The 19,215-nt window shown below is 48.6% G+C and overlaps 1 protein-coding gene across 2 annotated transcripts in view; it reads right to left on the bottom strand.

Annotated features, from left to right (window-relative positions):
* Positions 1–2,565: 2,565 nt before the first annotated feature.
* Positions 2,566–19,215, bottom strand: part of PNPLA1 (patatin like phospholipase domain containing 1) — a 41,400-nt gene continuing 24,750 nt past the window's right edge. The window contains exons 5-9 of one of the 2 annotated variants that reach the window (XM_045844264.1): positions 18,820–18,880; positions 11,724–12,314; positions 9,373–9,451; positions 8,146–8,271; positions 2,566–3,725 (exon numbers count right to left, since the gene is read on the bottom strand). In XM_045844264.1, the coding sequence (XP_045700220.1) occupies positions 3,515–3,725; positions 8,146–8,271; positions 9,373–9,451; positions 11,724–12,314; positions 18,820–18,880 (1,068 nt within the window). In that variant the 3' untranslated portion in view covers positions 2,566–3,514. Of the gene's footprint in view, positions 4,244–8,145; positions 8,272–9,372; positions 9,452–11,723; positions 12,315–18,819; positions 18,881–19,215 lie in introns of both variants that reach the window. The other variant, XM_045844265.1, reaches the window with a different exon arrangement.

The following is a 19,215-nucleotide window of genomic DNA, read 5'->3' as shown; positions in this document are numbered from 1 at the left end:
ATTCACAGAGCTAAAAACATGCCACTATCATATAGTGACAAATGACTTGCTGACATTTTTTCAGATGTTGCTTTTAATGAGTCTTTAGCTTTAAAAGTAAATTTTTGTTTAATCTCTCACTAGAACATCCAGATGCATTTAAACAGGTGTGCCTCTATAGGCAACACATAACTTGCTCAGGTCACAGTGCTTACTGCCCATACAGTTTGTGGATCCCTCCCAGGAGGTCTGCAGGCCCAGCTAGGGAAGGCCTACGGACTGGGGATCACTGGTTCCAGAAACCTTCCAAACCTGTGTCCTGTCATTCCATCACCAGAGAAACGAAGCTGATGCCTTTCAGCTCCCCGGTCTCATGGGGGTTTGCCAAGAGTCAGTGACAACGTGAATGTGAAGGGTTCTGAAGACTGCGTAGCCCCATGTCCATGTATGTCATTTGTGTTACAGGCCCAATCTGGTAGTTTTCAGGGAACTGAGGGGGGGGAGCTTCAAGCTGGACGACCACGGACGGTTGCACGGCCTCTTCCTAGATGTGGTGGGTTTGTAGATTTATGACGACAGTTTTCCAGCTGATGACAGTGGTCTTGAGAAAGGGCCCCTTTTTGCTTTTGTCTAAAGGTGAGGTGTGGGCTATTAGGGGCTCTGCCTTCTGCAACTGAACAGTTTCAAGATCTTGGCTCTGGTGCATGCAAGAGGCCGTAGGGGAGAGGGAGTTAACTCCTGGACGGCAAACTCAGTCTTGTCACCCTTGAAGGACATGGTGTTGTGGCGTGGAACCTGTGGCGAGCACTGTGGGGTGGGACTGGGGCGGGGGGCGGGGACAAGTCCAGGGCAGAGGCCTTGGGTGCTTAGATGGGACTGACCTCAAACCTGAGGCAAAGTTCAGGAATTTCAGCTAAGCATATTCTGAAAGTCACTTAGCATTGTTGCTTCTAAGAAGTGTGGGAGAGGCGAGCTATTTATGGATTTATTTGAGGCAGTGCTTAGGACTACAGTGCCAAAATATGAAGGATAGGAGTCAGTTTTAGATGGGGGTCAGGAACCTTCTGTGTGTGGTTTCTCAGGTGGAACGACATTCTTCGAGCTGTGTGAGTGTTTGGTATGAGTTCCTGATGCTGGCATCTCTCTCTCATTTTTGGACTGTGTTATTTGAACAAATAAAGAAGCTGACTTGTCTAAAGGTCTCACCTGTATTATTTACAACGGGCCAAGATGGGGCACACCGGTCACATCTAGGCCTGTCAGGTGCCTGAAAGGCTGTGGGTGTCAGCCCCCTGGTCCCCATCTGGGGACCCTCTCTGGGTGCTTCCCATCCTTGGGGAGCCACCTTGCTGAGTCAGTGAAAAGTAAGTGCTCTGGGCTAACACTGAGGTGAATCTTAAGGTGACTCTTAAGGTGACAATTAATTATATGTCCAGGTAAATGTGGGCCAGTCCTGATCCTCTATCATCTGTTTTATTAGTCCCTAAATTCTGGTACCTAAACTCTGTCCCTCAGAACAGAGGGGTAGGATTGACAGAATATAGCGCCTAGTTTGGGGTCTGGAAAATGTGGTCTCCACTGAAATGCACTAAAGGCGTCCTTTCCCCTCTCTCAGATAACACACCGAATTCTTCGAGTGGCTCCCAGGGGAAGGCGGCCTGTCTTCTTTTCAAACCACATTTCCATTCCCCAAGCCTTGAGAGCTCACCATAACGCTCTAAGGACAGCAGGGGGCAGTATTATTATCCTCATCTCCCAGATGAGGAGGCTAAGGCTCAGGGTGGGAGGTGCCTCCTTCAAGACCACACAGCTACAGACAGAACAATCCATTAGTTCATTTATTCAGCCAATATTTATTGAGCATTTACTATGTGCCAGGTCTGATGTAAAGGACCCAGTCCCGCCCGAAGGATGCTGATGGACCTCACTGGCTACGGGAATGTTGTGTCAATGGGAATTCAGGGTGGTGGCCACCATGTGGGGGTGGGCCTCCCTCAAGTCACACCACGGAGGCTTTCCAGACCACTGGGGTGCGTGGCAGACCTGGCTGCTTTGAACGGCTCTTAAAAGGAGGGCAAGTAACGTCAAGACATAATTAACTTTATTTCTCACCCTGAGAAGTTAGGAGGCTAAGTGGGTGAGTCAGAGATAATGGGTCAGCCAGGAGCTGGTTGAGTTCGGGGTGTTAGCAGGGTCACAGCGAGGGCAGCACTGTAGCTATCACTCAGATATACTTGTTTGGGAAACCAGAGAGTGTCCTGGCCTTGGCCTTGGCACCAGTGAGACACCCCAGTTTCAAAGCATGGTGACTATGACATAAAAAAAAAACCCAATCCAATAGCCCTGATTGGTGTGGCTCAGTTAGTTGAGTGTTGGCCTGTGAACCAAAAGGTCACTGGTTCGATTCCCTATCAGGGTGGAATCAGTGCCTGGGTTGTGGGTTTGGTCTCCCATGTGAGAGGCAGGAGATCCAAGTTTCTCTCTCACACTGATGCTTCTCTTAGTCTCTTTCTCCCGCCCTCCTCCCTCTCTAAATAAATAAATAAATATTTAAAAAACCAAAACAAAAACAATCCATTAGTGTTTTTTAAGCATAAAAAGGAGAAAAGAACTAATTAGGGGTTGCCAAATTTAGCAAATAAAAGTATCGGGCCCCAGTTAAATTTGAATTTCAGATACACACACACAAAAATAACTGTAATACTGGAGACATAGTTATACTAAATAACTATTTACTGTTTATCTGAAATTCAAACTTAACAAAGCTTCTGGTATTTTACCCGGCAACCCTGCAACTAACGCAAGAACGATTCTCTTGATCACCTCAAAGTGGGGAAAGAGGAAATTAAGCAAAATGGAGGAAAACATCCGAGGGGCTTTACTGATACTTAGAACGAACATGATAGCGGCTTCGGGGTAAGAAGGCAGCTAGCACCACATTCGCTTCTCCCTTGCACGCCAAACAATGCACATTCCTGAGCTGTGCCAGACTGATAGGCTCCCTTCCCTGGTTCCTGCGTCTCAGGCCTCTGGGCCCACGGCCACCCGCCAAAGGTGAGGCCACTCCTGGAGGAAAGGCCTGTGGCTGGGTGGGTCACTCCACAGGACCCGGGCGCTTCCCTTGACTGGTCTGGGCCACAGAATCAGAGTGAGCAGGAGGTCCAAGGACACTGGAGACTTAATTCTGCTCCGGCCTGTTAAAAGAAGGCTCCCTGGGGCTTCTTGGCCATAACAGCCCCACCCTCCACGGCTAAGTTCCTGAGAGTCCTCCCAGGTGCCCCAGCTGGGTTCAGGGCTGTCTTCCACCCAGCCCCCAGGGATGTGTGTTCCAGGATTTGTTAGGCAAATACGTCTCAGGCCTGGGGACAGCCTGGGCTCCTGCACTGGGCCTGGCTGGGGCGGGAGGTTATGTGCACTCTGGGGAGCAGAGGAGCTAATTTTTTTCTGAACAGGCTGGAAAAACTGAGGCCAAAGGTGTCCTTATCATGGAACATTTTCACTTTGGTGTGAACAGCTGAGTCTGCCCTCATTCTGGCTAGGGGGCAGGCGGGGCAGGGGTGTTTGACCCCCTGATTTCCTGTAGCACTACACCAGGACTCCAGGAAGTCCAGGGCCACCAGCTGGACACGGCTGTGCCAGACGGTCCCCGAGGAGCTTGGAAGCCTGACGCTAGCTCAGTGCCATCAGGGGATTCCAACAAGCGGCCGAGGTGGAGTCCGGGAGTTCCAACTTGAGCTTTTAGTATGCTGTGTGAATTAAAACAAAACAAAAGAAGAACCTGTTTTTTTGACACCACAGGAAACAGGAAAGTGTCCACGGCTCAGCCCTGCCTGACCCCCCCAGGGTTGTGCTCTGTGGGCCGATAGATCCTGTGGGCTAGGACTGATCCGGCCAGTCTCAAAGAAGCAAACTCAGGCAGGGCTTGGGAGGGAGGCGCTGAGCCCCGCCAGCCAGGAGGGGGCAGTGTGGCGTGCTCTTCAGTTCCAGTTCACTTGCTTGTCTGTCCTTGTCTGCCCGTATAGAGCAGGGTAGTGGAAGGATTGGAAGGCCCACAAGGAAGCTAAGAGGATATTTAGACAAGAAGTTGGTCACCCGGGAGAAGCAGGACCCCCTGCACCAACAGGCGTGACAGTGGGTGCCGCCCTGGTCCCCAAAAGGCCAAGGTGAGGGGCCAGCATCTGAGAACAGAAGGTAGAAGCCTCGGCCTTGGGGTTGTCAGGTCCTGTCCTGTCCCAGCTCAAGTTCTCTCTCGGCTCACAGCGTCCTAGGGGAAGACACAGATTTGTCAAGTATAAGTCCCTCATCTGGGACTCCCTCCCTCACGTCTCCAGCCAAGAATGTTCCTCACAGCTTCACACCCCTTGGGCAGTCCGAGCAAGGAGCCAGGCCCAACTTTAGCCAGCCTGATGCGTCCAAATTGGAGCTCTCCCTTCATACCAAAAACCAGTTAGAAGGGTCACTTTATTATACAAAGGTCTTTTGCAAATGGAGAATCCCATTTGCACAGCAGGAGTTGGTAAGAGAGTTTGACACATTACTGGGGTTACAGAGTCTAGTTAATATTTGGGTTTTTGGGGAGGGGGAGGAGGTAGAGTGGCCCCAGGGTCAGAGTGCAGTTGTGCAACGTCGCACCACCAACATAGGGGGTGGGCACTCTGTGGACATATTTATGTCATATGTCATTTGTACTGCTTTCTATATGCTATTCACACAGTTTTGTAGCTTTGTATATCATTCACACAGATTTCTAGCAGTTAGCAGTCAATTGTTTTAACAAAATCAGTGTATTAGAACAACCTTCCAGCAGCTGGCAGTCAAGTTCTTGAGGAAGGCGTGCTGTTTTCTTAGGGCACAAGGCACTATGGGCTAGTGTTGACCTTGACTGTGACCAGGAGGAGGCAGGTGGGGGCAGAAGGGACACTGGGTTGATGGTGTTCAAGGGTCATCCCAGCAACTAGGGACAAGGCAGGCAGTGCCCAGCCTCCAGGCACACCCTGGGGTGGTCCACATCTCAGGACAGCTGCATTCCTGGGTCCTGCTGGGATGAGGCCCATAGGTGACCCAAACAGTCTTGGAGGTGGAGAGCACAGAAAAGTCGAGTGGGCAGGGGGCAGATCTGGATGGGAGAAGCTGAGGAAGCACGTGTGAGGAGAAAGGAGACAAATCCTGGGGAAGGGAAGACCTGAATTCCAAACCCTCCTCTACCTGCTGTGTGACCCTGGGCAAGTCACTTGCCCTCTTGGGGAAACTGCGGGAAGACACCTGCTGAACCCATCTTGGAGACATGCTGGCATGTACATTTGCACAGGATGATTTTCAAATCTGACTGTGTCATTCTGTCGTGTAAACCCCGTGAGGACTGCCCAGCACCACAGGTGAAGTCCAACCTTCCTTGGCATGGCAGCCCGACCTGCCTGCCAGGCCTCCCTGTGCATCTCCTGCTGCAACTCCAGGCCTCTCCCCGCCCACATGGAGAAACTAGGACCAGACCCTAGGACTTCCGGCTCTCGCTCCAGCTCTGGGTGGCTGCTTTGGGTTGTTGTATCACTTTGTGGTCAACATCCAGACGCTGGTGACAGGTCCCTGGATTTGGATCCTAGCTCTGCCACCTACCTGCTGTGTGACTTTGAGCATGTTACATAACCTCTCTGTGCCACCGTGCTTAGGACATAGTAACTACTACATACATTTTAGCTGTTATTGTTATATTCACATTTTAATAGGTGGAAATTCTATAGTAACTCAGAGGAGGGGCTCTAAGTGGTAGAAATTTTAAAAGTCTGACAATTAGGAGGATCTGAGTAGCAATCAGCAAGATGCACCTCCACCACTTGCAGTCATAGCCTGCAGGTGGTCTCCCAATTTCTCCTCTTTCCACTTTGAGGCCACCCAAGGGAGATGGAGCCACTGCACTCTGTAGGAGGACAGACTGGCTGGCAGAGGAAAACTATGCTGACACATGTGTCTAGCCATGCTCTGGAGAAGGGCAGTTCTGGTGTAACTGCTGGTCCTGGAATGAAAGGGCCAGGGAGCAGACTTGACCCCAGCTGGTAGCCTAAGGAGAGCTACACCATGCCACTCATAGACCCAGAAACAGAAAAACAAAGTTTTATTTTGTAATGCACTGAGATCTGTGGTGCAGGGATCTGTGGTTGTTTGTTATGCAGCATTATCATAGCAGTGATAACCAACTGATACAATATCAGAGTATAAATTTGAATGTCTGATTTAAAATGTGTGCCCATATGCATGCACACTCACACACATATTAACGTATGGAACACCTACGCTGTAGCTTTCATTTCTGCCTCTCTTGTCTTTGTTGGGAGGGATATCAGCTGGGGACCAGGAGTTTACACAGGACTCACCCATGGCTGTGACGGTGTCCCTGTGATGGCAGTTTGGGAAGGAATGAGCAATTCACTCCCCCTTCTCTATGGCTAACACTTTTGAGCTTCTCTTTTCTGCACCTACCCTGGTCTTTGACGCTCAGAGCAGTGAGTCTGTATGGGATTGCTTAAGATGATCCACAGTGGGTTGCCTTCAGGCAGCTTTGCAGCCTGTGCTAATAAAGGAGTACTGGACACAGCATGTGTAATCCACTGACAGCATTCCTGGGTCCCGCTGGGGTGTCTCTCACAGCTTGTGAGTGTTGTTTATTTGTTTTCATCACCGTCTGCTTTTTATAAAGCACCTTGATTCCTAGAAGTTTGCCAACCATGGCAGCTCTGGTTGAAATGCATAGTTCCCACTGCTCTGATGTGCGGGAAGAGGCTGGCCCAGGAATCAGGGGACCTGAGTCGGGCCCTGGCTCCCAGCCAGGAAGGCTTCCCCACACCCACTGCAGACCAGCCTGCATTCTCACGACCTAGGGTCAGAGATATGACACCCAAAGGTCAAGGAAGTCTTGGAGATGGACACCAAGGAACAGAATGAGAATAATTTCAGACTGCACTGACACAGTGACCATCAGAGACCCCGAACTGCCTGCTGGGCCCTGCATGCTCCCTGCCCATCCATTAATCCAGAAAGTGCCCCGTGGGTCTGCCCCACTTCCTGTAACAGCCCTGAGAATCTCCTCCCCACCCTATTGCTTCCCCCGACCCTCAAAGCACCTACCTGCCCCAGGCGAGACTCTGACTTCGTCTACCTAATACTCCCCCACCCACCCAGGGACCCCCACTCAGCACGGGAGCAACCCAAAAGGATGTCCCTTAGAAGGACTGGGTATTTTTCTGAGCAATAAAGCTTGAAGCAAACTATATAGCAATGTGGGTCTGTCCCTTTAGGAGAATACTTTGATAATCCAGGAAAATAATTATAGATGACACCTGGCTTGGTTTGTGTTTGAGGCTGGCATTTTGAGTCTGTGGGTATGTATGTATGTAGGTGTGTGCCTTTAACAATGTTATCATTTCAGTAAAAAAAAAAAAAGGAAAAATTTAAGGCTTGGTTTATATGAGGCTCATAGTTCATCAAATTAGTAGGTTTTATTCTTGTCTTTGGTCTTAAGTTCAAAGTTCAAGATAAACTCTTGAGAGTTGGGGATCGAGTTTAATTCATCTTTGATTTCCCCAGAGCCCAGAAGAGTGCTTGGCACTTACTAGGTAATAAATGTCCATCGAGTAAATCAATGACAATATAATATAGTCAAAAAGCTATAAGAAGCTGGCCTACATTGACTAGGGCTTTTAGTTGGAGGGTGGGAACAATTAGGAGCTTTACATGTTGAGGGTCATGTGGGCACTGACCTCTCTAGTTTGGTTTTCTAGTGCAGTTCTCTTCAGAAGCTGAGAGGTAGTTAGCCAACCTCTGGTAGTTACAGAACTGTGGGATCTGCTAATTATCAAGTGCTGTTGTGCATCTTGCTCTCTGAGAAGCAATGCACACAGTTGACTTCACTAAATGCTCACAACAGCTTCATGAGTTGGTATCAGCTCCAGTTTACAGATCAGGAAATAGAGGCTCAGAGAGGCCACGTATCCTAAGCATGCTGAGCGAGACCGTGGCAGATTGCAGGTTTCATTTTGGGTGCATCCAACCCCAGAGCCCAGCTCCTAACCCTCACACCTGACTCCCTCCCCCCTCCTCCCTTGTAATCTTCCTGTAGACCATTCCCAAAGCTGCTCCTGCCTGCAGAATTTAAGAAACATTAGTCATACTCACTGCACTTTGCTGCCTGGTTTTTTGGATCGTGGTTGTCTTGGGAAGCCTTTTCTCAGGCCACTTGCCTTCGGTTTGTTCTTCTTGAATACCTCGCTGGCCCAGCGGGGGCCTGCAGCGGGGCTCGCTCTGGGCAGAGAGAGGCAGTGAGTGGTTTGTTGATGCCCCGTCCTCCACTCTCAGGGCCCTGCTCCAGCTCAGAAGGTATCAGACACTCCTGTGCTGTGCTTCTCAGTCCTGGGAGCATCAGAGTTCCCCATGACCTTTACTTCATAATCAGTGAATATTTATCTGGGTAACACCATGCTAACTAGTCAATAGAAATTCAAACTTTTACATAGTTATTTGTCAAGGCAATAGTTTAAATCATGTGAATAAAAAGCATAATTTATGCCCAAGCACAAAATTATTAAATATATGCAAACTCTTACAGAAAGTTTTATAATTAAAATTACATTAGGTGAAAGAATCAGGTATATTTTAATGTATTTGATATGACATGCTATGGGGTGGGAATCTCAAAAGTAGCAGGCCCTGCTCTCCTCATCAGTCTCGCTGTGGCTCCAGAGGGACCCCGCCCTTGCCAGAGCGGCCTGGGCAGGCGGGCATGAGGTTCAGGGCAGAAATGCCCTTGACCCACCCTCTGACCTCCCACTGTCCTCCCACAAACTAACCCAACTGGTGTCCAGCAGAAAGGGAGCCTGGGGACTCAAAAGTGTAGAGATGCTCGGGCTGCACCTAATGGCCACAAAGATAATTGTGGAGCCCGTTATACAACCCAGATGACTGATGCACACTGTAAATACAATTTTTCCGGGGACAATCTACAACACAGGAATATTAGCTTCCTTATCATGCCAATAAAAAATCTTTTGGATTAAGGGAGGCCCTCAGTTCATAGCACACATTGGCTATCCAAGGCCAGGATGCAGCAGCCCGCTTGCTCTCTTGAACTGAGATGTCACCGGAGTGTCGCACTGCACTCAGAGTAGGTGCATGCCTAGTGCGTGCAGCAGGAAGCTAAAGAGAATGATGTCGTCGGCACGAGTAGGCCCATTTCTCTCACACCATCCCCACTGAAGAAGACCGGAGAGGAATGATAGTCTGCAATTGCACAAACTAGAAAAGGACCCCAATGTTCCTAAGGCAGCTGACAGGACGGAAAATGTCACTTAGTTGCCCCACTCCCATCAAAGGAAAGAATGCATTCTCAGTGAAGGAGAAACTTACAAGGTGTCTGGCTTGCTGGTGGACTCCTTCACACTCACCAGGGGCCCCGTACTTGGGGGAATTAATGAGGCAAGAGGAACTACAGCAAAAAGAAATAAAAATGTAGGAGACAAGAGTGAGATGGCGTGGGGCAGGGGTATTTAGTCACTTTTGATAGAACAATAGAAAGTAAGCAAGAGTGTTCAGAAAGAGCAAAGAACTCTCTCTTTCTCAAATTCTCATGTTTAGGACCAAAGCCATATTGTTGGATTCGACAGCAATGCAGTGGCCTCTGAGGAGGGCTGATGCTGACCTTCACGCAACATCATCGACGATCCCCTCACAAAAAGCGGCCATGCCAAGGAGCAGAGCGTTTCCAGGAAAAACACCACAGGGACTGACCCTTCCATTACCTGCTTTATGTAATTCATTTTTCTGGTTTTTGTTGTTGTTGTTGGAATAGAAAGTATTAGTAGTTTTATGACCATTGTTCTTAAGTAAGCCCTTTGCATGTTTTCAGAGTACAGGGATATATAATACATGAAGATTACTATATAATAATGCAATACACGTAAAAAAAATATGGACTCTTACCTAAAGCTCTTTCATTTGGAGAGCTGGTGGATATCTCAAACTGATTTGCAGTTCCTTCGTTTACAGGTTTTCCTAGGGCCTATTGCAGCACCCCACCCAACAGCACGGCCATTGCTACCTGACTGGCAACACTAACCCTCTCTGCCCAGCTGCCACAGCTGCCTTAGGGCACAGTAGAGGCTCCGCTGGAGGCTCTAACAGGGCCCCTCACCCTCAGCACTACTGTCTTAAGGGCCACAATTCTTTGTTATGGTCTGTCCTGTGCATTGTAGGAAGTTTAGCAGCATTTCTGGCCTCCAGATATTGCCTCATGTTTCCTGGGGGTAAAATCGGCCCTGGCTGGGCTCTCCATACCCTCTGCCCACCCCCAGTATGAGGTATGAGGGAGGAATGCTGACTTAGGACCCAGGATTGCTCGGGCCCCTGAAGGTCACACCTTTAGGCACAGATGTGATAACATAAAATAAGTGCATTTTATTTAACAGGATAATAAGAGAGCATGTGAAACATTTCGACCAATTTTCTGTCTCTTAATGTCCTTATATTTTTGTCTCATTGCAATGAAAAGAATCAAAGTAAACCTACTCCAGAGAAAGGGCCACCTGTGGCTTGGGGTAGGTCTGAAAAGAAGGAAAGCTTGCTCATCTGTGGAAGTTTGCTGATGGACCGCAAGGACTCTACAACCTGGTTTCATTCCCTCCCCATTTGCCCCACCCTGGACATCCACGGTGACCAAACAGGTATCCTCTTCATCTTGAATGTACCTTGCACTTTCTTTCTTTGTACCTGAGCTTCTAGAATAAGCAAAATCTGAAATACTCTTTTTAGTCTGCCCTGTCCCACCCCACAGACCACGCGTGTCAATATCCTGCTCATTTCATCTCACCGGGTCCTCTCCAAGAGCCTTCCTTACCCCCAGAGAGAAGCGATCTCATTCTGCGTGAATACCCCCAGCATGTTTTTGTTAGTAATACGGAACTTAATAATTTATCTTGTATTTTAGAGCTCGGTATTCATGTCATTCCCTCTGCAGAGGGGAGATTTCCTGAGAGTAAGGAACCGAGAACTGCTCGTCTTTGCAGCCCCTAGCGTGGTGCTTCTCAGACCGTCTGCAGCAAAGGACCTGTTTTTGAAAACCCTGTTTGCAGTCCATAATAGACCAGTACTTTTGAAAAATACAATAAAATGAATTAGGTAAATTCTTCGACACCATGGCAGTAGCTTATTGCTGCCATGCATGCAAACATTTCTAACTGCTGGCTCTTGATCCCTGCACTCATTTCGTTGTGAACTAGGAGCAGATAGTTAGGCAACTGGCAGTGCTCCATGACCACGCTCTGCCTCACACTGCCTGGCACAGCGGCTATAACAACAAAAATTTACCAGAACAGCATTTCTCAAACATAAGCAGGCAAAAGGATGACCCAGAGAGCTTGTAAAAGAGACAGCTGGGTCCCCCCCTCCACCACTTCCAGAGTCTGTGATTTAGCAAGTCTGTGGTAGGGCCTGAAAATTCTCTTTTCTAATGAGTTCTGAAGTGATGCGTTGCTGCTGGTTGGAAACCACACTTCGAGAATCACTGGACTAAAGAAATGAACAAATGTCAAGTACACTGCCCCCTGGGGTGGCTTGTCCTCATTCCAGGGAGAGCCCCTGCAGCTAACCCTGACTTCACCAGCGCAGCCCTCTAAAGCAATGGTTATCAGCCACCATGTTGTCATACGCTTGCCAAGGGGCTCTGGACATGAGGAAGCCAGGAGAAGCCAGGTGATCCATACCTTGGGGCTGTTCTGAGCCCAGGCCCTCAACGGGTGACTGTGCAGGTGATGCGGAAGAACATGGAGGCAACATTTGAGGTGTCTCCACCGCGGAAGGCCCCACAGGTGGCCTGAGTGACATAGATGACTGGGAGGGTGGAGATCGGGGTGGCGATCCAGTCGGTCGTGCCTGCTGCTGCGGTGACACAGGTGGTAGGTCAGGTATTGAGCTGGGTGGTGAGGGCGAGGCTGGAAGTGATACAGGCAGTGAGTCAGCTGGACAATGTGAGGATGAGGAGGCCGGTGGCAATGCAGGTGACTGCTCAAATGAAGAGACAGGTGGTGAAACGGGTGACTCCACAGTCCACTCCTGTGCGGAGTCAGGTGTCTGTTCAGGTGGGGACACAGGTGGACCGTGGCCACCGCTTCCTTCCCCTTTGGGAGCCTGCTGAGTGTGAGGTTGCGTGGGTTCTTCCAGACTGGCCTGCTCGGTTTGGCGGCTTGGTTTACTGCGTTCAGGACCGTCATCGCCAAGGGCGAGTTCTATCCGGCAGTACACTTCCACCCGGGGGAAAATCACTCTCTTGGAGGGAGAATTAATGTAAGCAGCATCTAGAAAAAAACAAGAGCATGGGGTCACAAGTAGCATTACTAACTTCTGATATCAGCAGGGTGTTTGCAAAAAATTACTTTTTTCCAAATTATTTTTATAAACTATAAAAATTATTAGTTCTCATCAATGGCCTTTCTTTACTTACTTGAATTTACATTGAGTATTTGATTGTGGATTGATTCAGTTACTCAGTGAATATTTATTGAGTACCTATATGCGCCAGATATTCCCCCAGGCACTGAGGAGGTGAAGGAAACAAAGATAGGTAAGACTGGTCCTGACCGCTCAGATAATCTCAAGTTTTAATCAAGACAAGTGCTGGGCAAGGGAGCACACAGAACTAGGAGAAAGGGAGGTAGGGAGGACTTAACTGGGAGGCTACCCTGAGGGAGACACATCTGGGCTGAGATCTGAAGGGCGGGTGGTCAGGGGATGGTCAGCGTGGGGTGGGAGGAGCACTGTTTCAGATGCAGGGAACAGCACACACAGAGGCCGAGGTTCAAAGGAGCATCAGGACATTGAGGGCCGGAGAGGGAGTGTGGCTGGAGCCGGCGTGGGGCACTGTGGTGGGAGGTGGGGCTGAGGAGGCCCAGGGACCAGATCATGCAGGGACGTGCAGGCCACACTGAGGACGCTTGGTTTCCATGGAGACCAGGAGACTTCTAGGCAGGGATGTGCTGACCTGACTCTGACTTTGACAAGGTCACTGTGGCTGCTGCATGGGGACTCACTGACAAGGGTATGGGGGCCCAGGGAAACCTGCCAGGGTGCTGTGGAGAAGTGTTTGGGGTTTGTACCTGGAAGAAGGTAGAAATCAGTGGGAGCTTCTGTTTAGGAGGTAAATGAATGAGACTTGGTGGTGGATTGATTTGGGGGTGTGGGGAGGTAGGTGGCCAGCCCAATCGATGGATGTTGGTGCCATCTGCTGAGAATGTGACCATGGGAGGGAGGGGGTGAGGAGCGGGGATTGGGGCGAGCACAGGTCACAAGCTTGTTAGGGGACATGTTGAGTTTAGGGGGCCTCGGAGAGGCCCAAGGAGAGATGACAAGGGGGCTGCTGTATGTACGGGTTTGGATCTCAGAGAAGAGATGAGGGTTAGAGATGCCTGCCTGTGGGAGCCCCACCCCAGGCAGAACGGAAGCTGCGATTGTGGCTGTGGACGAAACTGCCCAGGGAGGCCCCACAGAGTGAGAAGAGGGAGGGACCAGGACTGTGTTGGGGGACAGGAGAGCGAGGGGACCCAGGGCCAGCTTTCTAAGATAGACAAGACTGGGGTAGACTTAAAAGTTGCTGATAAGAGAAATCACAGACGGAGAGAAAATATTTACAAACAATATTCCTGACAAAGGGCATTTATCTAGAAAACATAAAAGCTCTTAAATAACGAAACAAACAATGCAGCTTTTTAAAAAAAATAGGCAAAAGAGTCAACTGAAACAGCACCCAATGGCTGAAGCTGGAACAATTTGAGTAAAAAAATAAAGAGTTGAATAATAGCCCAAAGTATAAAATACATACCCATGAATTCATACATACATAAACAAATGATTGAATAAGTAATGGGGGAGAAGAGACAAATCTTCCATGCAGATGTCTAAATAATTTATGCAGACATCCTGACCTTAAGGAAATGGAGTTTAATCCCTTACTTTTTCAGTGTAAACTATGCATAGTGACTTCCTTCCAAAAAGCACAGAATGGAAAGAGGAGAAAGAGTAACTGCACAGTGGAGTACCTGACAGACCCTGCTGCGGCCAGGTGAGCAAGGTCAACATCACCAGCGATGTGTCTGTCCCGTAGGTAGTAGGCACCCTCGATAAAATGTGAGGAGAGTGGCACTTTGCCTTGGGGGTCTTCCTCCCTCAGACCCACGACCCCAGTGTAATCATGGGAAAACCATCAGACAGACCCCAGCTGAGGGCACTCTGCAAAATACCTGGCCAGGACTAGAACCCAGGATGGAACTCACTAAACACAAGGAGGGTCAAAGAAGCTGTCACAAACGTGAGGAGCCCAAGGAGACATGACAACTAAATGTAAGGGGCTATCCAGGATAAGATCCTGGATCAGGAAAAGAACATTAGGTAAAAACTAAGAAGATCTGAATGAAGTATAGATTTAGTTGATAATAATTTATCAATGTCGGTTCATTAATTATAAACAATATACCATACTATGTACTGTAACATCTAATAAATGTGAAACGTAATAATGGGGAAACCTGGATGTACTATATTCATACTTTTTCTGTACACCTAAAACTGGTTTAAAAAATAAAGCTTATTGAAGGTCTAGGGGGAATGGGCAAAACAGTGGTACAGACACTTCACCAGAGAAGCTACGTGGATGACAAAGAAGCAACTGAAAAGATGCTCAACATTACTCGTCGTTAAGGAAAGGCACATTCAAACCACAGTAAGATACACTTACACACACATCAGGACGGCTAGAATTAAAAAGGCCTGCCATGCCGAGTGTTGGTGAAAATTGGGGGAAACTGGAACTTTCATAGATTCTCAGTGAGAGTGTAAAATGATGCAACCACTTTGGAAAACAGTTTGGTGCTTTCATAAAACCACCAAAAGAATGGAACACTGAATCTCAAAGAGATCTTCCCACACTCATATCCACTGCAGCATTGCCTACAGCAGCCAAGAGGTGCAAACAAACCATGCGTCTATTGGTGACTAAGTGGACAAAGAAAATGTATATACACACGTTAGAATATTATTCAGCTTTAAAAATGAAGAAAATCCAGTCTCATGCTACAACATGTTTGAACCTTGAGAACGTTACAAATACTGTACATACACTTCATTTATGTGAGGTATCTAAGGCAGTCAAACCCTTAGAAACAGCAAGTAGAGGGGCAGTGGCCGGGGCTGGGGGAGGCGGATGGGGAGTCGCTGGCCAACGGGGACAAGGTTCAGTTTTGCAAGCTGAAAAGTTCTGGAATTTACAACAGTATAAATGTGCTTAATGCTACTGAACTATACACTTAGAAATGGTTAAGATGGTAAATTTATATTATGTGCTTTTATCATAATTTTATATATACAAATTATATATAATTATATAGTAGAACTACACATAATTGTATATAATTTTATTTATATAAATACAACACATCTACCATATGGTATAATCATTCCACTGCTAGGTACTTACCCAAGATAAATAAAAGCATCATGTCCATACAAAGATACGTACATGGGTGTTTATAGCAGCTTTACTCATAATAGTCTGAAGGGAGTACAACTTACATGTCCATTAACATTAATGACTAAATGAGCTGTGGTACATTCACACAACGGAATGGAATGTAAAAGGGGTGAACTAGTTATACCATGCTATAATGACATGGGTGAATCTTAGAATAATTACGCTGAGTAAAAGAACGCAGACAAAAAAGATTTCACACTGTAAGATTCCACTTATCAAAAACTCCAGAAAATGCGATTCATCTATAACAACAGAAAGTAGATCAGGGGTCCATTGGGGATTGGGAGTAGGGGAGGGAAGGTGGGCGTCGGTGCGGGGCATGAGGAAACTTCGGGCTTGGTGCGTTGTTCCCTGCCCTGGTCTGGCTGTTGCACAGGGGGGTGTGTGTGTGTGTGTGTGTGTGTGTGTGTGTGTGTGTGGCATGATGGATTGTTCACTGCCCTGATTGTGATGCTGTTTCACAAGTGTGTGTGTGTGTGTGTGTGTGTGTGTGTGTGTGTGAAAACATCAAACTGTGAGAGGTAGGAAGGGAGGGAGAGAAAAGGAAGAATGGCAGGAAGGCAGGAGGGGAGGGAAGAAGGGAGGTAGGTGGGTTTGGCTGGAGGGACCTGGAGGCAAAATGGCTATTTTTAAACATGGCATCGTCTGAGCTCCAACCTCACTCAACGCCCACCGCAGACGTCCGTGTGGGGAAGGAGGGTGTTCGAGCCCACCAGTGAGCACGCCCTTCCCTTTGGCAGAAGGCTGCTGCCAGGGAGGCCAGGCTTGGAGAGGGGGACTTGCCCAGCAGCAGGGATAATGAAATGCATGTGGTTCCTTAGGAGGGGGAGGAAGAGGGGCCAGGGCGTGGGTTGAGTCGAGGGTGACACCTGTGAATGTGGCTTCCTGCTGGAGCTGACCCCCCACCCCCTGCACCCCAGAAAGAGGTTGGGTGGGAGGCTGGGGTAGACTCCCCCTTTCTGTTCCCAGATGGCAAGTAGGGATTAAGACCCCCCTTATTCAGGCTGTGTCAGTACCTCCTGCTCACGCTGGTGATGAGAGAAAAATCCAGCCTGGCCAGACCCAAGAGGCTTTAGGTGGTGGCGCTGAAACTTGCACTGGAGAGCCACACACACCCTGGCAAACTGGAAGAGGAGGTAAAACGAGCTGGTCTCCCTTATGACCTGTGTCTGTTCCTACTTGGAGTGGTTCCAGGTCCATTGGGAAATCCCGCCATCCTCCTCATCCCGTCCCAAGTCAGGAGTGGGTGCCTGAAATGCTACTATTAGAGTTTTATCCTTGGGTTTAGGACCACCATTCCTACCTGCGAAAATGTCCATGCCAGCTAAGGGTGGAAGGCACGGGGTCCTTCCCAGAGGCAGAAGTGTGGGAGAAGGTGCTACTGAGAAATAAGGGAAGGGAACTAGAGATGCTTAAGCACCTACTTTATGACCCTCCCCAGGGCTTGCCCTGCGAGGAAATGAAAGGAAAGTTTCTAGAGGAGGGACTGGTTTGAAGTAGCCAGTAGCCAGGCTGTAACCTGGGGTGGAGAGGGGTCTCCTGGGGCAGGACATTAGTATCTGCTCCAAGATCTGAGCCCCAAATCAGAGAATCCCCCAAACCCTGGGTCCCCAGCCTATACTGCCACTGAGGAAAGCATGGAGGGTCCCCTAACTGGTGGCAAAAGGACCCTAGGCCTCAGGAGCCAGCCCCTCTTATTCCTGAGGCCCTATATCTACTCCCCCCATGACACCCCTCAAGACATTCACCTCTTGGATAGCTGGGGCTCACTTTTCACAACTTTAATGTCACCTGTGTAAATGTGGAGGATGGTGGGGTTCCAGAGGTCAGTCAGGGTTAGAAGGAGTCTGTCCTGCAGAGGGGTGGGGGAGGGGCCTGTCTCGGAGGTCACAGGGGGCAGGGGACTGGACTGACCTCAGCAAGGACATAGATGATGTCACTGCAAGAACTACCAGTTATCTGAGCACTGTGATAAGGGCTGCAGGTGGCTTCACCCCTTTAACCTCCACAATGACCTCCGAGGTAGGTTCCATGACCAGATGAGAGAACTGAAGCCCCAGGTTAACTGCCTGCTGTAAGTCACACAGTGGGTAGGTGTCAGGAACCAGGTTCCAAACTCTTTTACAGATTAGGGAACCAAGGCTCAGAGGGGTGGAGTGCACTCCCTGAGCTCACACAGCCAGAGGGGTGGGTACCCTCCGGAGCCCACATTCTCTCCATCCTGCTCTCATGACCCCAACCCCCACCCTTGTCGGGAGAAAGTAAAGGGTCAGGACAAGGGGACCTTGGGAAAGCTGGGAGCAATTTTGAAAGGAAAAAAAAAGTGAATATACCCTAGGAAAAAACCTCATTCAACCCCTTAATCTCACTCCCCAAATGTGTTTAAAATCCACATGCACAAAAAGGCCACCACAGCGGTGCTTACTGAGCACCTGGAAACTCAAAAGAGAGATCCAAGTCTTCTGTCCAACTGTGATGGGATATTACACAACTTCCCCCAAACAGTTATAAAGACCACACGACAACACGGAGAACACATGACAGAACGTTGGGAAGCGACCTCGGATCCAGCAACCCCTTTGTTTTGGAAATATGTTCTATAGAATTAACTCTAAATATGGAAAAGCTTGTTTCTTTCCTTTTAACAGAGGTATGCGCCGTGACCTTCGCCATGTTAAGTGCGTTATGCATACCTATTATTAGAATCTCCCTTCTGCCCGACGGTGCACAGGTGTGAGGACCAGGATTTCTCTCTCTTCTTTTTTTAGTAGTTTACTTTTTATTATAACTTTTCCATTATCATTTACTCTTTCCAAACCAACATAGGGCAAGGGCTCTTTGTTCTCATTTGTTGATCAATATGTTGATCATTCAAAGTCTTATATAAATATAAATTAGTTGCATCTATTTCTACATTAACAATACGATTTTATTGGAAAGAGAATAAAAATGGAAGAGAACAAAATGACATGAGAATGGAAGGTATGAGCTATGTATTTCCTGAGTACAGTTTTTAAGTCCAGAAACATATTTGATGAAGCCCAGGAAGTCCCATCAGTTACCCTAACAGCCCCTCTCACACGGAGACCCTAATTTCTGGCCTCAGTGGCCTGTCCTGGACACAGCAGGCTGTCCGGTCCCTGTGCCCATGTCCGGCTGTCCTGGGTGAAGGGCACCTTTAGATCACAGATTTGAGGGGAATGTCTCTTTACTCAGCCCTTCTACTTCCTGTCTCTGTCCACCCCCCAGGGCCCCCTCCTCAGACTCCGCATGGTACTTACTCAGCCTCCTTAAGTACGAAACGGCATCTTCGTACCCTCGGTAGTAGTAATTGTGCAGGACCTGCAAGGTGGGCACACCAGGAAGACACTCAGGCTGCAGCAACAGCGACAGCTGAGGTCCCCTCTCCCAGAGAAGCTGCTTTCGTTGCTCTTGGGCTTTATTTGATGGGCTCTTCAAAATGTACCCATCTCGTGCCCCATCCTTGACTCTCTGCTAAGGACTGGGAGCAGCTCCTTGTCACGTGTCCATCATGATGTTATATCAATGTATGAAGCCACTCACGGCCAAACATCAGCTTCCCTGGGGTGGGAGATGGTGAGGTGTTTATAGTAGAAGCAGAGACAGCACCTTTGGGCCATATGAAGAGCAAAGTGTGGAGACTGGGTTCAAATCCC

This window comes from Phyllostomus hastatus, unplaced genomic scaffold (assembly GCF_019186645.2).
Source record: "Phyllostomus hastatus isolate PE091 unplaced genomic scaffold, TTU_PhHast_1.1 phas_contig_40, whole genome shotgun sequence".
Lineage (NCBI taxonomy): Eukaryota > Metazoa > Chordata > Mammalia > Chiroptera > Phyllostomidae > Phyllostomus > Phyllostomus hastatus.
The sequence above is the reverse complement of the archived record's forward strand: the minus strand, read 5'-3'. Positions and strand labels throughout refer to the sequence as shown.